Source organism: Dendrobates tinctorius, unplaced genomic scaffold (assembly GCF_039654945.1).
Source record: "Dendrobates tinctorius isolate UK_male_01 unplaced genomic scaffold, ASM3965494v1 ptg000094l, whole genome shotgun sequence".
NCBI lineage: Eukaryota > Metazoa > Chordata > Amphibia > Anura > Dendrobatidae > Dendrobates > Dendrobates tinctorius.
Genome location: NW_027361762.1, coordinates 1,723,240 through 1,742,513, shown reverse-complemented (window position 1 = coordinate 1,742,513; position 19,274 = coordinate 1,723,240). Strand labels below are relative to the sequence as shown.

General features: G+C 57.5%; 1 protein-coding gene across 1 annotated transcript in view; it reads right to left on the bottom strand.

Annotated features, from left to right (window-relative positions):
* Window positions 1-15,213, bottom strand: part of CCDC134 (coiled-coil domain containing 134) — a 126,356-nt gene extending 111,143 nt beyond the window's left edge. The window contains exon 1 of the mRNA XM_073586640.1: window positions 15,068-15,213. Coding sequence (XP_073442741.1) covers window positions 15,068-15,077 — 10 coding nt within the window. The 5' untranslated portion in view covers window positions 15,078-15,213. The remainder of the gene's footprint in view (window positions 1-15,067) is intronic.
* Between the last annotated feature and the right edge of the window lie 4,061 nt (window positions 15,214-19,274).

Genomic DNA, 19,274 nt, shown 5'->3' with positions numbered 1-19,274 from the left:
AGTACACAGATGTGCATAGCTTCAGGGTCACTCAGTACACAGATGTGCACAGCTCCGGGGTCACTCAGTACACAGATGTGTCATGTATAGCGCCGGGATCACTCAGTACACAGATGTTCACAGCGCCGGGGTCACTCAGTACACAGATGTGCACAGCTCCGGGGTCACTCAGTACACAGATGTGCACAGCTCCGGGATCACTCAGTACACAGATGTGCACAGCGCCAGGATCACTCAGTACACAGATGTGCACAGCGCCGGGATCACTCAGTACACAGATGTGTCATGTATAGCGCCGGGGTCACTCAGTACACAGATGTGCACAGCGCCGGGGTCACTCAGTACACAGATGTGCACAGCGCCGGGGTCACTCAGTACACAGATGTGCACAGCGCCGGGGTCACTCAGTACACAGATGTGCACAGCGCCGGGGTCACTCAGTACACAGATGTGCACAGCGCCGGGGTCACTCAGTACACAGATGTGCACAGCGCCGGGGTCACTCAGTACACAGATGTGCACAGCGCCGGGGTCACTCAGTACACAGATGTGCACAGCGCCGGGGTCACTCAGTACACAGATGTGCACAGCTCCGGGGTCACTCAGTACACAGATGTGCACAGCTCCGGGGTCACTCAGTACACAGATGTGCACAGCTCCGGGGTCACTCAGTACACAGCTCCGGGGTCACTCAGTACACAGATGTGTCATGTATAGCGCCGGGATCACTCAGTACACAGATGTGCACAGCGCTGGTATCACTCAGTACACAGATGTGTCATGTATAGCGCCGGGGTCACTCAGTACACAGATGTGCACAGCGCCGGGGTCACTCAGTACACAGATGTGCACAGCGCCGGGGTCACTCAGTACACAGATGTGCACAGCGCCGGGGTCACTCAGTACACAGATGTGCACAGCGCCGGGGTCACTCAGTACACAGATGTGCACAGCGCCGGGGTCACTCAGTACACAGATGTGCACAGCGCCGGGGTCACTCAGTACACAGATGTGCACAGCGCCGGGGTCACTCAGTACACAGATGTGCACAGCGCCGGCGTCACTCAGTACACAGATGTGCACAGCGCCGGCGTCACTCAGTACACAGATGTGCACAGCGCCGGCGTCACTCAGTTCACAGATGTGCACAGCTCCGGCGTCACTCAGTTCACAGATGTGCACAGCTCCGGGGTCACTCAGTACACAGATGTGCACAGCTCCGGGGTCACTCAGTACACAGATGTGCACAGCGCCGGGGTCACTCAGTACACAGATGTGCACAGCGCCGGGGTCACTCAGTACACAGATGTGCACAGCGCCGGGGTCACTCAGTACACAGATGTGCACAGCGCCGGGGTCACTCAGTACACAGATGTGCACAGCGCCGGGGTCACTCAGTACACAGATGTGCACAGCGCCGGGGTCACTCAGTACACAGATGTGCACAGCGCCGGGGTCACTCAGTACACAGATGTGCACAGCGCCGGGGTCACTCAGTACACAGATGTGCACAGCGCCGGGGTCACTCAGTACACAGATGTGCACAGCGCCGGGGTCACTCAGTACACAGATGTGCACAGCGCCGGGGTCACTCAGTACACAGATGTGCACAGCGCCGGGGTCACTCAGTACACAGATGTGCACAGCGCCGGGGTCACTCAGTACACAGATGTGCACAGCTCCGGGGTCACTCAGTACACAGATGTGTCATGTATAGCGCCGGGATCACTCAGTACACAGATGTGCACAGCGCTGGTATCACTCAGTACACAGATGTGTCATGTATAGCGCCGGGAATACTCAGTACACAGATGTGCACAGCTCCGGAGTCACTCAGTACACAGATGTGCACAGCGCCGGGGTCACTCAGTACACAGATGTGCACAGCGCCGGGGTCACTCAGTACACAGATGTGCACAGCGCCGGGGTCACTCAGTACACAGATGTGCACAGCGCCGGGGTCACTCAGTACACACATGTGCACAGCGCCGGGGTCACTCAGTACACACATGTGCACAGCGCCGGGGTCACTCAGTACACACATGTGCACAGCGCCGGGGTCACTCAGTACACACATGTGCACAGCGCCGGGGTCACTCAGTACACACATGTGCACAGCGCCGGGGTCACTCAGTACACACATGTGCACAGCGCCGGGGTCACTCAGTACACACATGTGCACAGCGCCGGGGTCACTCAGTACACACATGTGCACAGCGCCGGGGTCACTCAGTACACACATGTGCACAGCGCCGGGGTCACTCAGTACACACATGTGCACAGCGCCGGGGTCACTCAGTACACACATGTGCACAGCGCCGGGGTCACTCAGTACACACATGTGCACAGCGCCGGGGTCACTCAGTACACACATGTGCACAGCGCCGGGGTCACTCAGTACACACATGTGCACAGCGCCGGGGTCACTCAGTACACACATGTGCACAGCGCCGGGGTCACTCAGTACACACATGTGCACAGCGCCGGGGTCACTCAGTACACACATGTGCACAGCGCCGGGGTCACTCAGTACACACATGTGCACAGCTCCGGGGTCACTCAGTACACACATGTGCACAGCTCCGGGGTCACTCAGTACACACATGTGCACAGCTCCGGGGTCACTCAGTACACACATGTGCACAGCTCCGGGGTCACTCAGTACACACATGTGCACAGCTCCGGGGTCACTCAGTACACACATGTGCACAGCTCCGGGGTCACTCAGTACACACATGTGCACAGCTCCGGGGTCACTCAGTACACACATGTGCACAGCTCCGGGGTCACTCAGTACACACATGTGCACAGCTCCGGGGTCACTCAGTACACACATGTGCACAGCTCCGGGGTCACTCAGTACACACATGTGCACAGCTCCGGGGTCACTCAGTACACACATGTGCACAGCTCCGGGGTCACTCAGTACACAGATGTGCACAGCGCCGGGGTCACTCAGTACACAGATGTGCACAGCGCCGGGGTCACTCAGTACACAGATGTGCACAGCGCCGGGGTCACTCAGTACACAGATGTGCACAGCGCCGGGGTCACTCAGTACACAGACGTGCACAGCGCCGGGGTCACTCAGTACACAGACGTGCACAGCGCCGGGGTCACTCAGTACACAGACGTGCACAGCGCCGGGGTCACTCAGTACACAAACGTGCACAGCTCCGGGGTCACTCAGTACACAGATGTGCACAGCTCCGGGGTCACTCAGTACACAGATGTGCACAGCTCCGGGGTCACTCAGTACACAGATGTGTCATGTATAGCGCCGGGATCACTCAGTACACAGATGTGCACAGCGCTGGTATCACTCAGTACACAGATGTGTCATGTATAGCGCCGGGAATACTCAGTACACAGATGTGCACAGCTCCGGAGTCACTCAGTACACAGATGTGCACAGCGCCGGGGTCACTCAGTACACACATGTGCACAGCGCCGGGGTCACTCAGTACACACATGTGCACAGCGCCGGGGTCACTCAGTACACACATGTGCACAGCGCCGGGGTCACTCAGTACACACATGTGCACAGCGCCGGGGTCACTCAGTACACACATGTGCACAGCGCCGGGGTCACTCAGTACACACATGTGCACAGCGCCGGGGTCACTCAGTACACACATGTGCACAGCGCCGGGGTCACTCAGTACACACATGTGCACAGCGCCGGGGTCACTCAGTACACACATGTGCACAGCGCCGGGGTCACTCAGTACACACATGTGCACAGCGCCGGGGTCACTCAGTACACACATGTGCACAGCGCCGGGGTCACTCAGTACACACATGTGCACAGCGCCGGGGTCACTCAGTACACACATGTGCACAGCGCCGGGGTCACTCAGTACACACATGTGCACAGCGCCGGGGTCACTCAGTACACACATGTGCACAGCGCCGGGGTCACTCAGTACACACATGTGCACAGCGCCGGGGTCACTCAGTACACACATGTGCACAGCGCCGGGGTCACTCAGTACACACATGTGCACAGCGCCGGGGTCACTCAGTACACACATGTGCACAGCGCCGGGGTCACTCAGTACACACATGTGCACAGCGCCGGGGTCACTCAGTACACACATGTGCACAGCGCCGGGGTCACTCAGTACACACATGTGCACAGCGCCGGGGTCACTCAGTACACACATGTGCACAGCGCCGGGGTCACTCAGTACACACATGTGCACAGCGCCGGGGTCACTCAGTACACACATGTGCACAGCGCCGGGGTCACTCAGTACACACATGTGCACAGCGCCGGGGTCACTCAGTACACACATGTGCACAGCGCCGGGGTCACTCAGTACACACATGTGCACAGCGCCGGGGTCACTCAGTACACACATGTGCACAGCGCCGGGGTCACTCAGTACACACATGTGCACAGCGCCGGGGTCACTCAGTACACACATGTGCACAGCGCCGGGGTCACTCAGTACACACATGTGCACAGCGCCGGGGTCACTCAGTACACACATGTGCACAGCGCCGGGGTCACTCAGTACACACATGTGCACAGCGCCGGGGTCACTCAGTACACACATGTGCACAGCGCCGGGGTCACTCAGTACACACATGTGCACAGCGCCGGGGTCACTCAGTACACACATGTGCACAGCGCCGGGGTCACTCAGTACACACATGTGCACAGCGCCGGGGTCACTCAGTACACACATGTGCACAGCGCCGGGGTCACTCAGTACACACATGTGCACAGCGCCGGGGTCACTCAGTACACACATGTGCACAGCGCCGGGGTCACTCAGTACACACATGTGCACAGCGCCGGGGTCACTCAGTACACACATGTGCACAGCGCCGGGGTCACTCAGTACACACATGTGCACAGCGCCGGGGTCACTCAGTACACACATGTGCACAGCGCCGGGGTCACTCAGTACACACATGTGCACAGCGCCGGGGTCACTCAGTACACACATGTGCACAGCGCCGGGGTCACTCAGTACACACATGTGCACAGCGCCGGGGTCACTCAGTACACACATGTGCACAGCGCCGGGGTCACTCAGTACACACATGTGCACAGCGCCGGGGTCACTCAGTACACACATGTGCACAGCGCCGGGGTCACTCAGTACACACATGTGCACAGCGCCGGGGTCACTCAGTACACACATGTGCACAGCGCCGGGGTCACTCAGTACACACATGTGCACAGCGCCGGGGTCACTCAGTACACACATGTGCACAGCGCCGGGGTCACTCAGTACACACATGTGCACAGCGCCGGGGTCACTCAGTACACACATGTGCACAGCGCCGGGGTCACTCAGTACACACATGTGCACAGCGCCGGGGTCACTCAGTACACACATGTGCACAGCGCCGGGGTCACTCAGTACACACATGTGCACAGCGCCGGGGTCACTCAGTACACACATGTGCACAGCGCCGGGGTCACTCAGTACACACATGTGCACAGCGCCGGGGTCACTCAGTACACACATGTGCACAGCGCCGGGGTCACTCAGTACACACATGTGCACAGCGCCGGGGTCACTCAGTACACACATGTGCACAGCGCCGGGGTCACTCAGTACACACATGTGCACAGCGCCGGGGTCACTCAGTACACACATGTGCACAGCGCCGGGGTCACTCAGTACACACATGTGCACAGCGCCGGGGTCACTCAGTACACACATGTGCACAGCGCCGGGGTCACTCAGTACACACATGTGCACAGCGCCGGGGTCACTCAGTACACACATGTGCACAGCGCCGGGGTCACTCAGTACACACATGTGCACAGCGCCGGGGTCACTCAGTACACACATGTGCACAGCGCCGGGGTCACTCAGTACACACATGTGCACAGCGCCGGGGTCACTCAGTACACACATGTGCACAGCGCCGGGGTCACTCAGTACACACATGTGCACAGCGCCGGGGTCACTCAGTACACACATGTGCACAGCGCCGGGGTCACTCAGTACACACATGTGCACAGCGCCGGGGTCACTCAGTACACACATGTGCACAGCGCCGGGGTCACTCAGTACACACATGTGCACAGCGCCGGGGTCACTCAGTACACACATGTGCACAGCGCCGGGGTCACTCAGTACACACATGTGCACAGCGCCGGGGTCACTCAGTACACACATGTGCACAGCGCCGGGGTCACTCAGTACACACATGTGCACAGCGCCGGGGTCACTCAGTACACACATGTGCACAGCGCCGGGGTCACTCAGTACACACATGTGCACAGCGCCGGGGTCACTCAGTACACACATGTGCACAGCGCCGGGGTCACTCAGTACACACATGTGCACAGCGCCGGGGTCACTCAGTACACACATGTGCACAGCGCCGGGGTCACTCAGTACACACATGTGCACAGCGCCGGGGTCACTCAGTACACACATGTGCACAGCGCCGGGGTCACTCAGTACACACATGTGCACAGCGCCGGGGTCACTCAGTACACACATGTGCACAGCGCCGGGGTCACTCAGTACACACATGTGCACAGCGCCGGGGTCACTCAGTACACACATGTGCACAGCGCCGGGGTCACTCAGTACACACATGTGCACAGCGCCGGGGTCACTCAGTACACACATGTGCACAGCGCCGGGATCACTCAGTACACAGATGTGTCATGTATAGCGCCGGGGTCACTCAGTACACAGATGTGCACAGCTCCGGGGTCACTCAGTACACAGATGTGCACAGCTCCGGGGTCACTCAGTACACAGATGTGCACAGCTCCGGGGTCACTCAGTACACAGATGTGCACAGCTCCGGGGTCACTCAGTACACAGATGTGCACAGCGCCGGGGTCACTCAGTACACAGATGTGCACAGCGCCGGGGTCACTCAGTACACAGATGTGCACAGCGCCGGGGTCACTCAGTACACAGATGTGCACAGCGCCGGGGTCACTCAGTACACAGATGTGCACAGCGCCGGGGTCACTCAGTACACAGATGTGCACAGCGCCGGGGTCACTCAGTACACAGATGTGCACAGCGCCGGGGTCACTCAGTACACAGATGTGCACAGCGCCGGGGTCACTCAGTACACAGATGTGCACAGCGCCGGGGTCACTCAGTACACAGATGTGCACAGCGCCGGGGTCACTCAGTACACAGATGTGCACAGCGCCGGGGTCACTCAGTACACAGATGTGCACAGCTCCGGGGTCACTCAGTACACAGATGTGCACAGCTCCGGGGTCACTCAGTACACAGATGTGTCATGTATAGCGCCGGGATCACTCAGTACACAGCGCTGGTATCACTCAGTACACAGATGTGTCATGTATAGCGCCGGGAATATTCAGTACACAGATGTGCACAGCGCCGGGGTCACTCAGTACACAGATGTGCACAGCGCCGGGGTCACTCAGTACACAGATGTGCACAGCGCCGGGGTCACTCAGTACACAGATGTGCACAGCGCCGGGGTCACTCAGTACACAGATGTGCACAGCGCCGGCGTCACTCAGTACACAGATGTGCACAGCGCCGGCGTCACTCAGTACACAGATGTGCACAGCGCCGGCGTCACTCAGTACACAGATGTGCACAGCGCCGGCGTCACTCAGTACACAGATGTGCACAGCGCCGGCGTCACTCAGTACACAGATGTGCACAGCGCCGGCGTCACTCAGTACACAGATGTGCACAGCGCCGGGGTCACTCAGTACACAGATGTGCACAGCGCCGGGGTCACTCAGTACACAGATGTGCACAGCGCCGGGGTCACTCAGTACACAGATGTGCACAGCGCCGGGGTCACTCAGTACACAGATGTGCACAGCTCCGGGGTCACTCAGTACACAGATGTGCACAGCTCCGGGGTCACTCAGTACACAGATGTGTCATGTATAGCGCCGGGATCACTCAGTACACAGATGTGCACAGCGCTGGTATCACTCAGTACACAGATGTGCACAGCTCCGGGGTCACTCAGTACACAGATGTGCATAGCTTCAGGGTCACTCAGTACACAGATGTGCACAGCTCCGGGGTCACTCAGTACACAGATGTGTCATGTATAGCGCCGGGATCACTCAGTACACAGATGTTCACAGCGCCGGGGTCACTCAGTACACAGATGTGCACAGCTCCGGGGTCACTCAGTACACAGATGTGCACAGCTCCGGGATCACTCAGTACACAGATGTGCACAGCGCCGGGATCACTCAGTACACAGATGTGCACAGCGCCGGGATCACTCAGTACACAGATGTGTCATGTATAGCGCCGGGATCACTCAGTACACAGATGTGCACAGCGCCGGGGTCACTCAGTACACAGATGTGCACAGCTCCGGGGTCACTCAGTACACAGATGTGCACAGCGCCGGGGTCACTCAGTACACAGATGTGCACAGCGCCGGGGTCACTCAGTACACAGATGTGCACAGCGCCGGGGTCACTCAGTACACAGATGTGCACAGCGCCGGGGTCACTCAGTACACAGATGTGCACAGCTCCGGGGTCACTCAGTACACAGATGTGTCATGTATAGCGCCGGGATCACTCAGTACACAGATGTGCACAGCGCTGGTATCACTCAGTACACAGATGTGTCATGTATAGCGCCGGGAATACTCAGTACACAGATGTGCACAGCGCCGGGGTCACTCAGTACACAGATGTGCACAGCGCCGGGGTCACTCAGTACACAGATGTGCACAGCGCCGGGGTCACTCAGTACACAGATGTGCACAGCGCCGGGGTCACTCAGTACACAGATGTGCACAGCGCCGGGGTCACTCAGTACACAGATGTGCACAGCGCCGGCGTCACTCAGTACACAGATGTGCACAGCGCCGGCGTCACTCAGTACACAGATGTGCACAGCTCCGGGGTCACTCAGTACACAGATGTGCACAGCGCCGGGGTCACTCAGTACACAGATGTGCACAGCGCCGGGGTCACTCAGTACACAGATGTGCACAGCGCCGGGGTCACTCAGTACACAGATGTGCACAGCGCCGGGGTCACTCAGTACACAGATGTGCACAGCGCCGGGGTCACTCAGTACACAGATGTGCACAGCGCCGGGGTCACTCAGTACACAGATGTGCACAGCGCCGGGGTCACTCAGTACACAGATGTGCACAGCGCCGGGGTCACTCAGTACACAGATGTGCACAGCGCCGGGGTCACTCAGTACACAGATGTGCACAGCGCCGGGGTCACTCAGTACACAGATGTGCACAGCGCCGGGGTCACTCAGTACACAGATGTGCACAGCGCCGGGGTCACTCAGTACACAGATGTGCACAGCGCCGGGGTCACTCAGTACACAGATGTGCACAGCGCCGGGGTCACTCAGTACACAGATGTGCACAGCTCCGGGGTCACTCAGTACACAGATGTGTCATGTATAGCGCCGGGATCACTCAGTACACAGATGTGCACAGCGCTGGTATCACTCAGTACACAGATGTGCACAGCTCCGGGGTCACTCAGTACACAGATGTGCATAGCTTCAGGGTCACTCAGTACACAGATGTGCACAGCTCCGGGGTCACTCAGTACACAGATGTGTCATGTATAGCGCCGGGATCACTCAGTACACAGATGTTCACAGCGCCGGGGTCACTCAGTACACAGATGTGCACAGCTCCGGGGTCACTCAGTACACAGATGTGCACAGCTCCGGGATCACTCAGTACACAGATGTGCACAGCGCCAGGATCACTCAGTACACAGATGTGCACAGCGCCGGGATCACTCAGTACACAGATGTGTCATGTATAGCGCCGGGGTCACTCAGTACACAGATGTGCACAGCGCCGGGGTCACTCAGTACACAGATGTGCACAGCGCCGGGGTCACTCAGTACACAGATGTGCACAGCGCCGGGGTCACTCAGTACACAGATGTGCACAGCGCCGGGGTCACTCAGTACACAGATGTGCACAGCGCCGGGGTCACTCAGTACACAGATGTGCACAGCGCCGGGGTCACTCAGTACACAGATGTGCACAGCGCCGGGGTCACTCAGTACACAGATGTGCACAGCGCCGGGGTCACTCAGTACACAGATGTGCACAGCTCCGGGGTCACTCAGTACACAGATGTGCACAGCTCCGGGGTCACTCAGTACACAGATGTGCACAGCTCCGGGGTCACTCAGTACACAGCTCCGGGGTCACTCAGTACACAGATGTGTCATGTATAGCGCCGGGATCACTCAGTACACAGATGTGCACAGCGCTGGTATCACTCAGTACACAGATGTGTCATGTATAGCGCCGGGGTCACTCAGTACACAGATGTGCACAGCGCCGGGGTCACTCAGTACACAGATGTGCACAGCGCCGGGGTCACTCAGTACACAGATGTGCACAGCGCCGGGGTCACTCAGTACACAGATGTGCACAGCGCCGGGGTCACTCAGTACACAGATGTGCACAGCGCCGGGGTCACTCAGTACACAGATGTGCACAGCGCCGGGGTCACTCAGTACACAGATGTGCACAGCGCCGGGGTCACTCAGTACACAGATGTGCACAGCGCCGGCGTCACTCAGTACACAGATGTGCACAGCGCCGGCGTCACTCAGTACACAGATGTGCACAGCGCCGGCGTCACTCAGTTCACAGATGTGCACAGCTCCGGCGTCACTCAGTTCACAGATGTGCACAGCTCCGGGGTCACTCAGTACACAGATGTGCACAGCTCCGGGGTCACTCAGTACACAGATGTGCACAGCGCCGGGGTCACTCAGTACACAGATGTGCACAGCGCCGGGGTCACTCAGTACACAGATGTGCACAGCGCCGGGGTCACTCAGTACACAGATGTGCACAGCGCCGGGGTCACTCAGTACACAGATGTGCACAGCGCCGGGGTCACTCAGTACACAGATGTGCACAGCGCCGGGGTCACTCAGTACACAGATGTGCACAGCGCCGGGGTCACTCAGTACACAGATGTGCACAGCGCCGGGGTCACTCAGTACACAGATGTGCACAGCGCCGGGGTCACTCAGTACACAGATGTGCACAGCGCCGGGGTCACTCAGTACACAGATGTGCACAGCGCCGGGGTCACTCAGTACACAGATGTGCACAGCGCCGGGGTCACTCAGTACACAGATGTGCACAGCGCCGGGGTCACTCAGTACACAGATGTGCACAGCTCCGGGGTCACTCAGTACACAGATGTGTCATGTATAGCGCCGGGATCACTCAGTACACAGATGTGCACAGCGCTGGTATCACTCAGTACACAGATGTGTCATGTATAGCGCCGGGAATACTCAGTACACAGATGTGCACAGCTCCGGAGTCACTCAGTACACAGATGTGCACAGCGCCGGGGTCACTCAGTACACAGATGTGCACAGCGCCGGGGTCACTCAGTACACAGATGTGCACAGCGCCGGGGTCACTCAGTACACAGATGTGCACAGCGCCGGGGTCACTCAGTACACACATGTGCACAGCGCCGGGGTCACTCAGTACACACATGTGCACAGCGCCGGGGTCACTCAGTACACACATGTGCACAGCGCCGGGGTCACTCAGTACACACATGTGCACAGCGCCGGGGTCACTCAGTACACACATGTGCACAGCGCCGGGGTCACTCAGTACACACATGTGCACAGCGCCGGGGTCACTCAGTACACACATGTGCACAGCGCCGGGGTCACTCAGTACACACATGTGCACAGCGCCGGGGTCACTCAGTACACACATGTGCACAGCGCCGGGGTCACTCAGTACACACATGTGCACAGCGCCGGGGTCACTCAGTACACACATGTGCACAGCGCCGGGGTCACTCAGTACACACATGTGCACAGCGCCGGGGTCACTCAGTACACACATGTGCACAGCGCCGGGGTCACTCAGTACACACATGTGCACAGCGCCGGGGTCACTCAGTACACACATGTGCACAGCGCCGGGGTCACTCAGTACACACATGTGCACAGCGCCGGGGTCACTCAGTACACACATGTGCACAGCGCCGGGGTCACTCAGTACACACATGTGCACAGCGCCGGGGTCACTCAGTACACACATGTGCACAGCGCCGGGGTCACTCAGTACACACATGTGCACAGCTCCGGGGTCACTCAGTACACACATGTGCACAGCTCCGGGGTCACTCAGTACACACATGTGCACAGCTCCGGGGTCACTCAGTACACACATGTGCACAGCTCCGGGGTCACTCAGTACACACATGTGCACAGCTCCGGGGTCACTCAGTACACACATGTGCACAGCTCCGGGGTCACTCAGTACACACATGTGCACAGCTCCGGGGTCACTCAGTACACACATGTGCACAGCTCCGGGGTCACTCAGTACACACATGTGCACAGCTCCGGGGTCACTCAGTACACACATGTGCACAGCTCCGGGGTCACTCAGTACACACATGTGCACAGCTCCGGGGTCACTCAGTACACACATGTGCACAGCTCCGGGGTCACTCAGTACACAGATGTGCACAGCGCCGGGGTCACTCAGTACACAGATGTGCACAGCGCCGGGGTCACTCAGTACACAGATGTGTCATGTATAGCGCCGGGATCACTCAGTACACAGATGTGCACAGCGCTGGTATCACTCAGTACACAGATGTGCACAGCTCCGGGGTCACTCAGTACACAGATGTGCATAGCTTCAGGGTCACTCAGTACACAGATGTGCACAGCTCCGGGGTCACTCAGTACACAGATGTGTCATGTATAGCGCCGGGATCACTCAGTACACAGATGTTCACAGCGCCGGGGTCACTCAGTACACAGATGTGCACAGCTCCGGGATCACTCAGTACACAGATGTGCACAGCGCCGGGGTCACTCAGTACACAGATGTGCACAGCGCCGGGATCACTCAGTACACAGATGTGTCATGTATAGCGCCGGGATCACTCAGTACACAGATGTGCACAGCGCCGGGGTCACTCAGTACACAGATGTGCACAGCGCCGGGGTCACTCAGTACACAGATGTGCACAGCGCCGGGGTCACTCAGTACACAGATGTGCACAGCGCCGGGGTCACTCAGTACACAGATGTGCACAGCGCCGGGGTCACTCAGTACACAGATGTGCACAGCGCCGGGGTCACTCAGTACACAGATGTGCACAGCGCCGGGGTCACTCAGTACACAGATGTGCACAGCGCCGGGGTCACTCAGTACACAGATGTGCACAGCTCCGGGGTCACTCAGTACACAGATGTGCACAGCTCCGGGGTCACTCAGTACACAGATGTGCACAGCTCCGGGGTCACTCAGTACACAGATGTGCACAGCTCCGGGGTCACTCAGTACACAGATGTGCACAGCTCCGGGGTCACTCAGTACACAGATGTGCACAGCGCTGGTATCACTCAGTACACAGATGTGTCATGTATAGCGCCGGGAATACTCAGTACACAGATGTGCACAGCGCCGGGGTCACTCAGTACACAGATGTGCACAGCGCCGGGGTCACTCAGTACACAGATGTGCACAGCGCCGGGGTCACTCAGTACACAGATGTGCACAGCGCCGGCGTCACTCAGTACACAGATGTGCACAGCGCCGGCGTCACTCAGTACACAGATGTGCACAGCGCCGGCGTCACTCAGTACACAGATGTGCACAGCGCCGGCGTCACTCAGTACACAGATGTGCACAGCGCCGGCGTCACTCAGTACACAGATGTGCACAGCGCCGGCGTCACTCAGTACACAGATGTGCACAGCGCCGGCGTCACTCAGTACACAGATGTGCACAGCGCCGGCGTCACTCAGTACACAGATGTGCACAGCGCCGGGGTCACTCAGTACACAGATGTGCACAGCGCCGGGGTCACTCAGTACACAGATGTGCACAGCGCCGGGGTCACTCAGTACACAGATGTGCACAGCGCCGGGGTCACTCAGTACACAGATGTGCACAGCTCCGGGGTCACTCAGTACACAGATGTGCACAGCTCCGGGGTCACTCAGTACACAGATGTGTCATGTATAGCGCCGGGATCACTCAGTACACAGATGTGCACAGCGCTGGTATCACTCAGTACACAGATGTGCACAGCTCCGGGGTCACTCAGTACACAGATGTGCACAGCGCCGGGGTCACTCAGTACACAGATGTGCACAGCGCCGGGGTCACTCAGTACACAGATGTGCACAGCGCCGGGGTCACTCAGTACACAGATGTGCACAGCTCCGGGGTCACTCAGTACACAGATGTGTCATGTATAGCGCCGGGATCACTCAGTACACAGATGTGCACAGCGCTGGTATCACTCAGTACACAGATGTGTCATGTATAGCGCCGGGAATACTCAGTACACAGATGTGCACAGCGCCGGGGTCACTCAGTACACAGATGTGCACAGCGCCGGGGTCACTCAGTACACAGATGTGCACAGCGCCGGGGTCACTCAGTACACAGATGTGCACAGCGCCGGGGTCACTCAGTACACAGATGTGCACAGCGCCGGGGTCACTCAGTACACAGATGTGCACAGCGCCGGGGTCACTCAGTACACAGATGTGCACAGCGCCGGCGTCACTCAGTACACAGATGTGCACAGCGCCGGCGTCACTCAGTACACAGATGTGCACAGCGCCGGCGTCACTCAGTACACAGATGTGCACAGCGCCGGCGTCACTCAGTACACAGATGTGCACAGCTCCGGGGTCACTCAGTACACAGATGTGCACAGCTCCGGGGTCACTCAGTACACAGATGTGCACAGCGCCGGGGTCACTCAGTACACGGATGTGCACAGCGCCGGGGTCACTCAGTACACGGATGTGCACAGCGCCGGGGTCACTCAGTACACAGATGTGCACAGCTCCGGGGTCACTCAGTACACAGATGTGCACAGCGCCGGGGTCACTCAGTACACAGATGTGCACAGCTCCGGGGTCACTCAGTACACAGATGTGCACAGCTCCGGGGTCACTCAGTACACAGCCCCGCACTGTCAGCAGCTCAGGGCAGAGATCCGCCTGGTTACCCCGGCTGTGAGCAGTGTCTGCCCCAGCGCCCGGTCTCAGGACATGTGTCGGCCACTCGCTCCCCGCTGGGCACTGACCTTCCAGCATCCGGAGCCGTGTGCGCGGAGGTAGCGATGACTCCTCACTCCCTGCGGGCTGTCATGCTGCTTGTTACCAGGGCAGTAGTGTCGATGCCTGATCCCAGTAAGCGAAATGACCTGATGACGTCATAATCACGTGTTCAGTCACGTGTCCGTAGAGGGGGCGTGGCTTGTCGTTTCGGTATTATTTTGCTATGATGAGACGTGTCTACCCTTGAGGCGCCATTAGGGCCTGTGTGTGCGGTGTACGCTGCCGGCCGGAGGACGGCGCTGTGCGCTATGGTCAGTGCTACACAGTGTCCTGCAGTGCTGTGCACTAGAGCCTTGTAAACATTATACACATGCACAGTGCCTCCTCAGAGAGGGAGGGAGCTAGAACTCTAGCGCCACCTATTGGAAGAGGCAACCCTAAGCATCATTATCAAACTCATTACTAGGACAACCCAAAATGCCTATACTTTCCCCAGTACCATTCCCGCAGCAGGGTTGGACTGGGGTGTCTGGAGCCCACCAAGGGAATGGACTCTAGGGTCCCACCCTACAGCTCTGGCAAAAATTAAGGCAAAGTTCACACGTTGCGGAACTCCCACGGAAGTTACCGCAAGAATTCCGGAATTCCATTCCGGGGGAAGATTGCATTTTAAATTCCAGCGATTTTCCCGCGGAAAAACTAGCGGTTTGCAAGCGCAATTAGCTTGCAGAATTGCTAGCGTTATCCAAGCGATCTGTAGCATCGCTTGGAAAACTGATTGACAGGTTGGTCACACTCGTCAAACATAGTGTTTGACGAGTATGACCAACTTTTTACTATTGAGGCCGCCTATGCGGCATGAGTAGTAAAAGATAGAATGTAAAAAAAAATTAAAAAAAATCGGGTTATATTCACCTTTCGGCCCCCCGTGCAGAGTCCCCAGGCCTCTGCGATGCTCCGGCAGGTCCCGTTCCCAGTGATGCATTGCGGCAATGACCTTTGATGACGTCGCGGTCCGTACAGGGCCCAGACTATGGCCAGGCACTCCTCGATGGTGGAGTATGCCACTTCCCTCTGCAAAAGTTTCCGGCTCAGGTACAACACGGGGTGCTCTTGGTTCCCTGAGTCGACCTGGCTGAGCACAGCACCGAGGCCAAACTCGCTGGCGTCGGTCTGTACCAGGAATGGTGACTGCTGTCGACTGTTTTCAACACTGGAGAGTTGCACAGGGCTGTTTTCAAAGCTTGGAAGGCCACCTCGCAGCCAGCCGTCCAGTTAACTGTTTGGGGTAGCCTCTGCTTGGTGAGATCCGTCAAGGGTTTTGCAAGGGCGCTATAATCCTATACGAACCGCCTATAGTATGCTGCAGTGCCCAAGAAGGACTTCAACTGTTTCTTGCTCCTGGGGGTGGGCCAGGACACGATTGCGTCCACTTTCTCTGGTTCTGGACTCATGGAACCCCCGCCTACTCGGTGCCCCAGGTAGTGGACCTCGCTCATGCCAATTTGGCACTTTCCGGGCTTGATGGTCAGACCTGCCTGGTGAAGACGCTTGAGCACCTCCTGGAGGTGCTGAAGGTGTTCCTCCCAGGTGTAACTAAAGACGGCAATGTCATCCAGGTACGCCACTGCGTACTCCTCCAGTCCCTGAAGCAGGTGGTTGACCATCCGCTGGAAAGCGACGGGCATTTTTCATGCCGAAGGGCATGACCATGGACTCGTACAGTCCAAAAGGGGTGATAAAGGCAGATTTCTCCTGCGCCTCAGGGCAATCTGCCAGTATCCCCTACTCAAATCCAAGATGGATATGTATTTTGCATTTGCCAACCACTCAAGCAGATCCTCGATACGCGGCATCGGGTGTGCATCAGAGGTTGTGATGGCGTTGAGCCCCCTGTAGTCCACGCAGAACCAGGTTATCTGATCCTTTTTAGGCACGAGAACTACAGGTGAGGCCCACACGCGCTTGGACTGTCGAATCACCCCCAGCTGTAACATCTCATTGATCTCTTGGCACATGACCTGTGGCACCTCCTCATAGATCTGATAAGGTGGTTGTCGTAGTGGGGCATGATTCCCGGTGTCCACCTCATGAACCGCTAACTCCGTCCTCCCAGGTCGGTTGGAGAACACGGCCCAGAAGGGTTCCAGGGTGTCCAACAGCTGCGACCACTGGGGTACGGTTAAGGAGGCACTTACTGTTAGGCGTCAGGTTCCTGCGGCGCTTCAGCCGGAATCCAAATCCTCACATTCTGCGGTCTCCCATTGTCTCTCGACCGCAGAGGATATTGCTCAGCAATCACTGCGTCCCAGACACCCTGCCCAGACCTGCTATGTGGGTCTGGCTATTGCTGCTACTTTTGGGTCAGCAATGGCAATGCAGGCTGCTCAGTAGCAAATCGCTCCAGAGGCTGTCCCTCCGCCGCTCTACTGAGCATGCTCACAAGACGATCTCCCATTGGAGATCGGGAGTCACATGCCCAGGTCCTTCTCGTGAGCTGATCGGTCCATCACAGGGATCTGAAAGCTTCCGGAAGATCCTGGCTATAAAAGGTTCACATGGCCGCTCTGCCATGCGCTAGTGTAGTCTCTAGTTGCTAACTGTGTGAATGGTGATGGATGCATGAACCTGCGAATGACTCATTAAGATCCCCTCCCTCTGATATTACGAATGTGTACAGGGACTTAGAGTCAGTGCCAGCCAGTGGCTAGCTACAAGCCACAGTACCATCATCAACAGTGCTAGCATCCGACAGTGCGCCTGCTACCGGGCATTGTCGCATAGCGGCTGTGTCAGTCGCTGCACTGCAGTCTGCAGCTCCCCATGACATCCGCAGTAGCGACTCCGCACGCACGGTAGGTCTAGACGGACTCTGACCCTCTGCCTTGAGCCCAGCTCCTGTGACCATATACCATGCGTGCACTTCTCTGAGATCTGTCAGTCCAACAGGCTCAGTATTTAAGTTAACGCTTTAGCATCTCTGTGAGGTTTAACAGAGTATGCCTTGTGCACACTGGGTGACGTTCAACCCGAGTGCGATATACCGCCATATTCAGTGTCTGCCATTAGCTAACAGCAGTGTTTATGTGACACCCCAGAGTCCGGTTGTCACAGTTAAATCTAAGATGTGAAGTCATGCTTGGAGGCAGAAAGGGGCCCCCATGCCAGGTAATAGATTAAATCACAAATTCCTGCTGCAGGTCAGAAAAGGGTGATGCCTTATAAATTCTGGACAGCAGAGGGAGTTGGTGAGTCAGCTAGAAGTGAGCTGAGGGAGTTGTCATGGAAACGAGAGCAGCTGTGAGGAGAAATGACAAGGCAGCTAAAATGTGAGGTAAAAAGATCTTTCTGGAAAGTCCAGTCAGTTCAGGAGAGGGAGCTGAGCTGACAAGAGGGAAAGGACACGAGCAGAGATGGAGAGGCTCTGGGAAAGCTAAAACTGCATATACAGACCCCTGAGCGAAGCGCTAATAGGAAGAAAAGGAACGTCAGAGTCCTGGGTGGACAGGAGCTGTATGTCCTGCCACCGAATCTGAAAGTACAGGGAATTGTAAATTCCTGTGCGACATTGAACACCTGAGGGCACGGCAGCGGATAAGGAGCCCGGGGCCGACGGCGCCGACGGTGAAAAGGACGGTACCCGTGGAATAGGCTCATGCTGACAGCCGTACAGGTTAGTGAAATCATCACGCAATTGAGGGTCGCAGCATAGTTATAAACAGCGGAGACCCACACACAAAGCGCAGAAGGAAGGTCCTAAATCCCCACCTGGCAAGGTGGATCCCCTGAATGCCTCCAGGCGAGCCGGACCCATTCCATCACCTGTATATGGTACTCCGGATTACAACCACTTTCAAGTAAAAGGTAAAGAAACTGCAACTCTCTGTGTCTCTCATTTCTCTGCACCCCAACATTCACAGCCATTTTGACTATTAATTTATCATCTATGCCCTGGGACTATTGCTCTACCTGTGGAGAGCTATTTTCACCTCAGCTGCGACACACCAACAGTCTCAAGGGAACAACACCGCAGCGCTGGTCACCTCTGACCAGAATACCACAGGTGGCGTCACGTATTTCACCATCTATAAACTTTATCTTCATTTTTTACCACCCTTCAATATCACACATCTTTTCCCTATTTTATTTACTGGATGCCCCAGGGCCACGGACCGGGTCGCCGCCGTGACACCGTCCCCCTTTGAAGTCAACAGGCCCGGTACCGAGTACCCC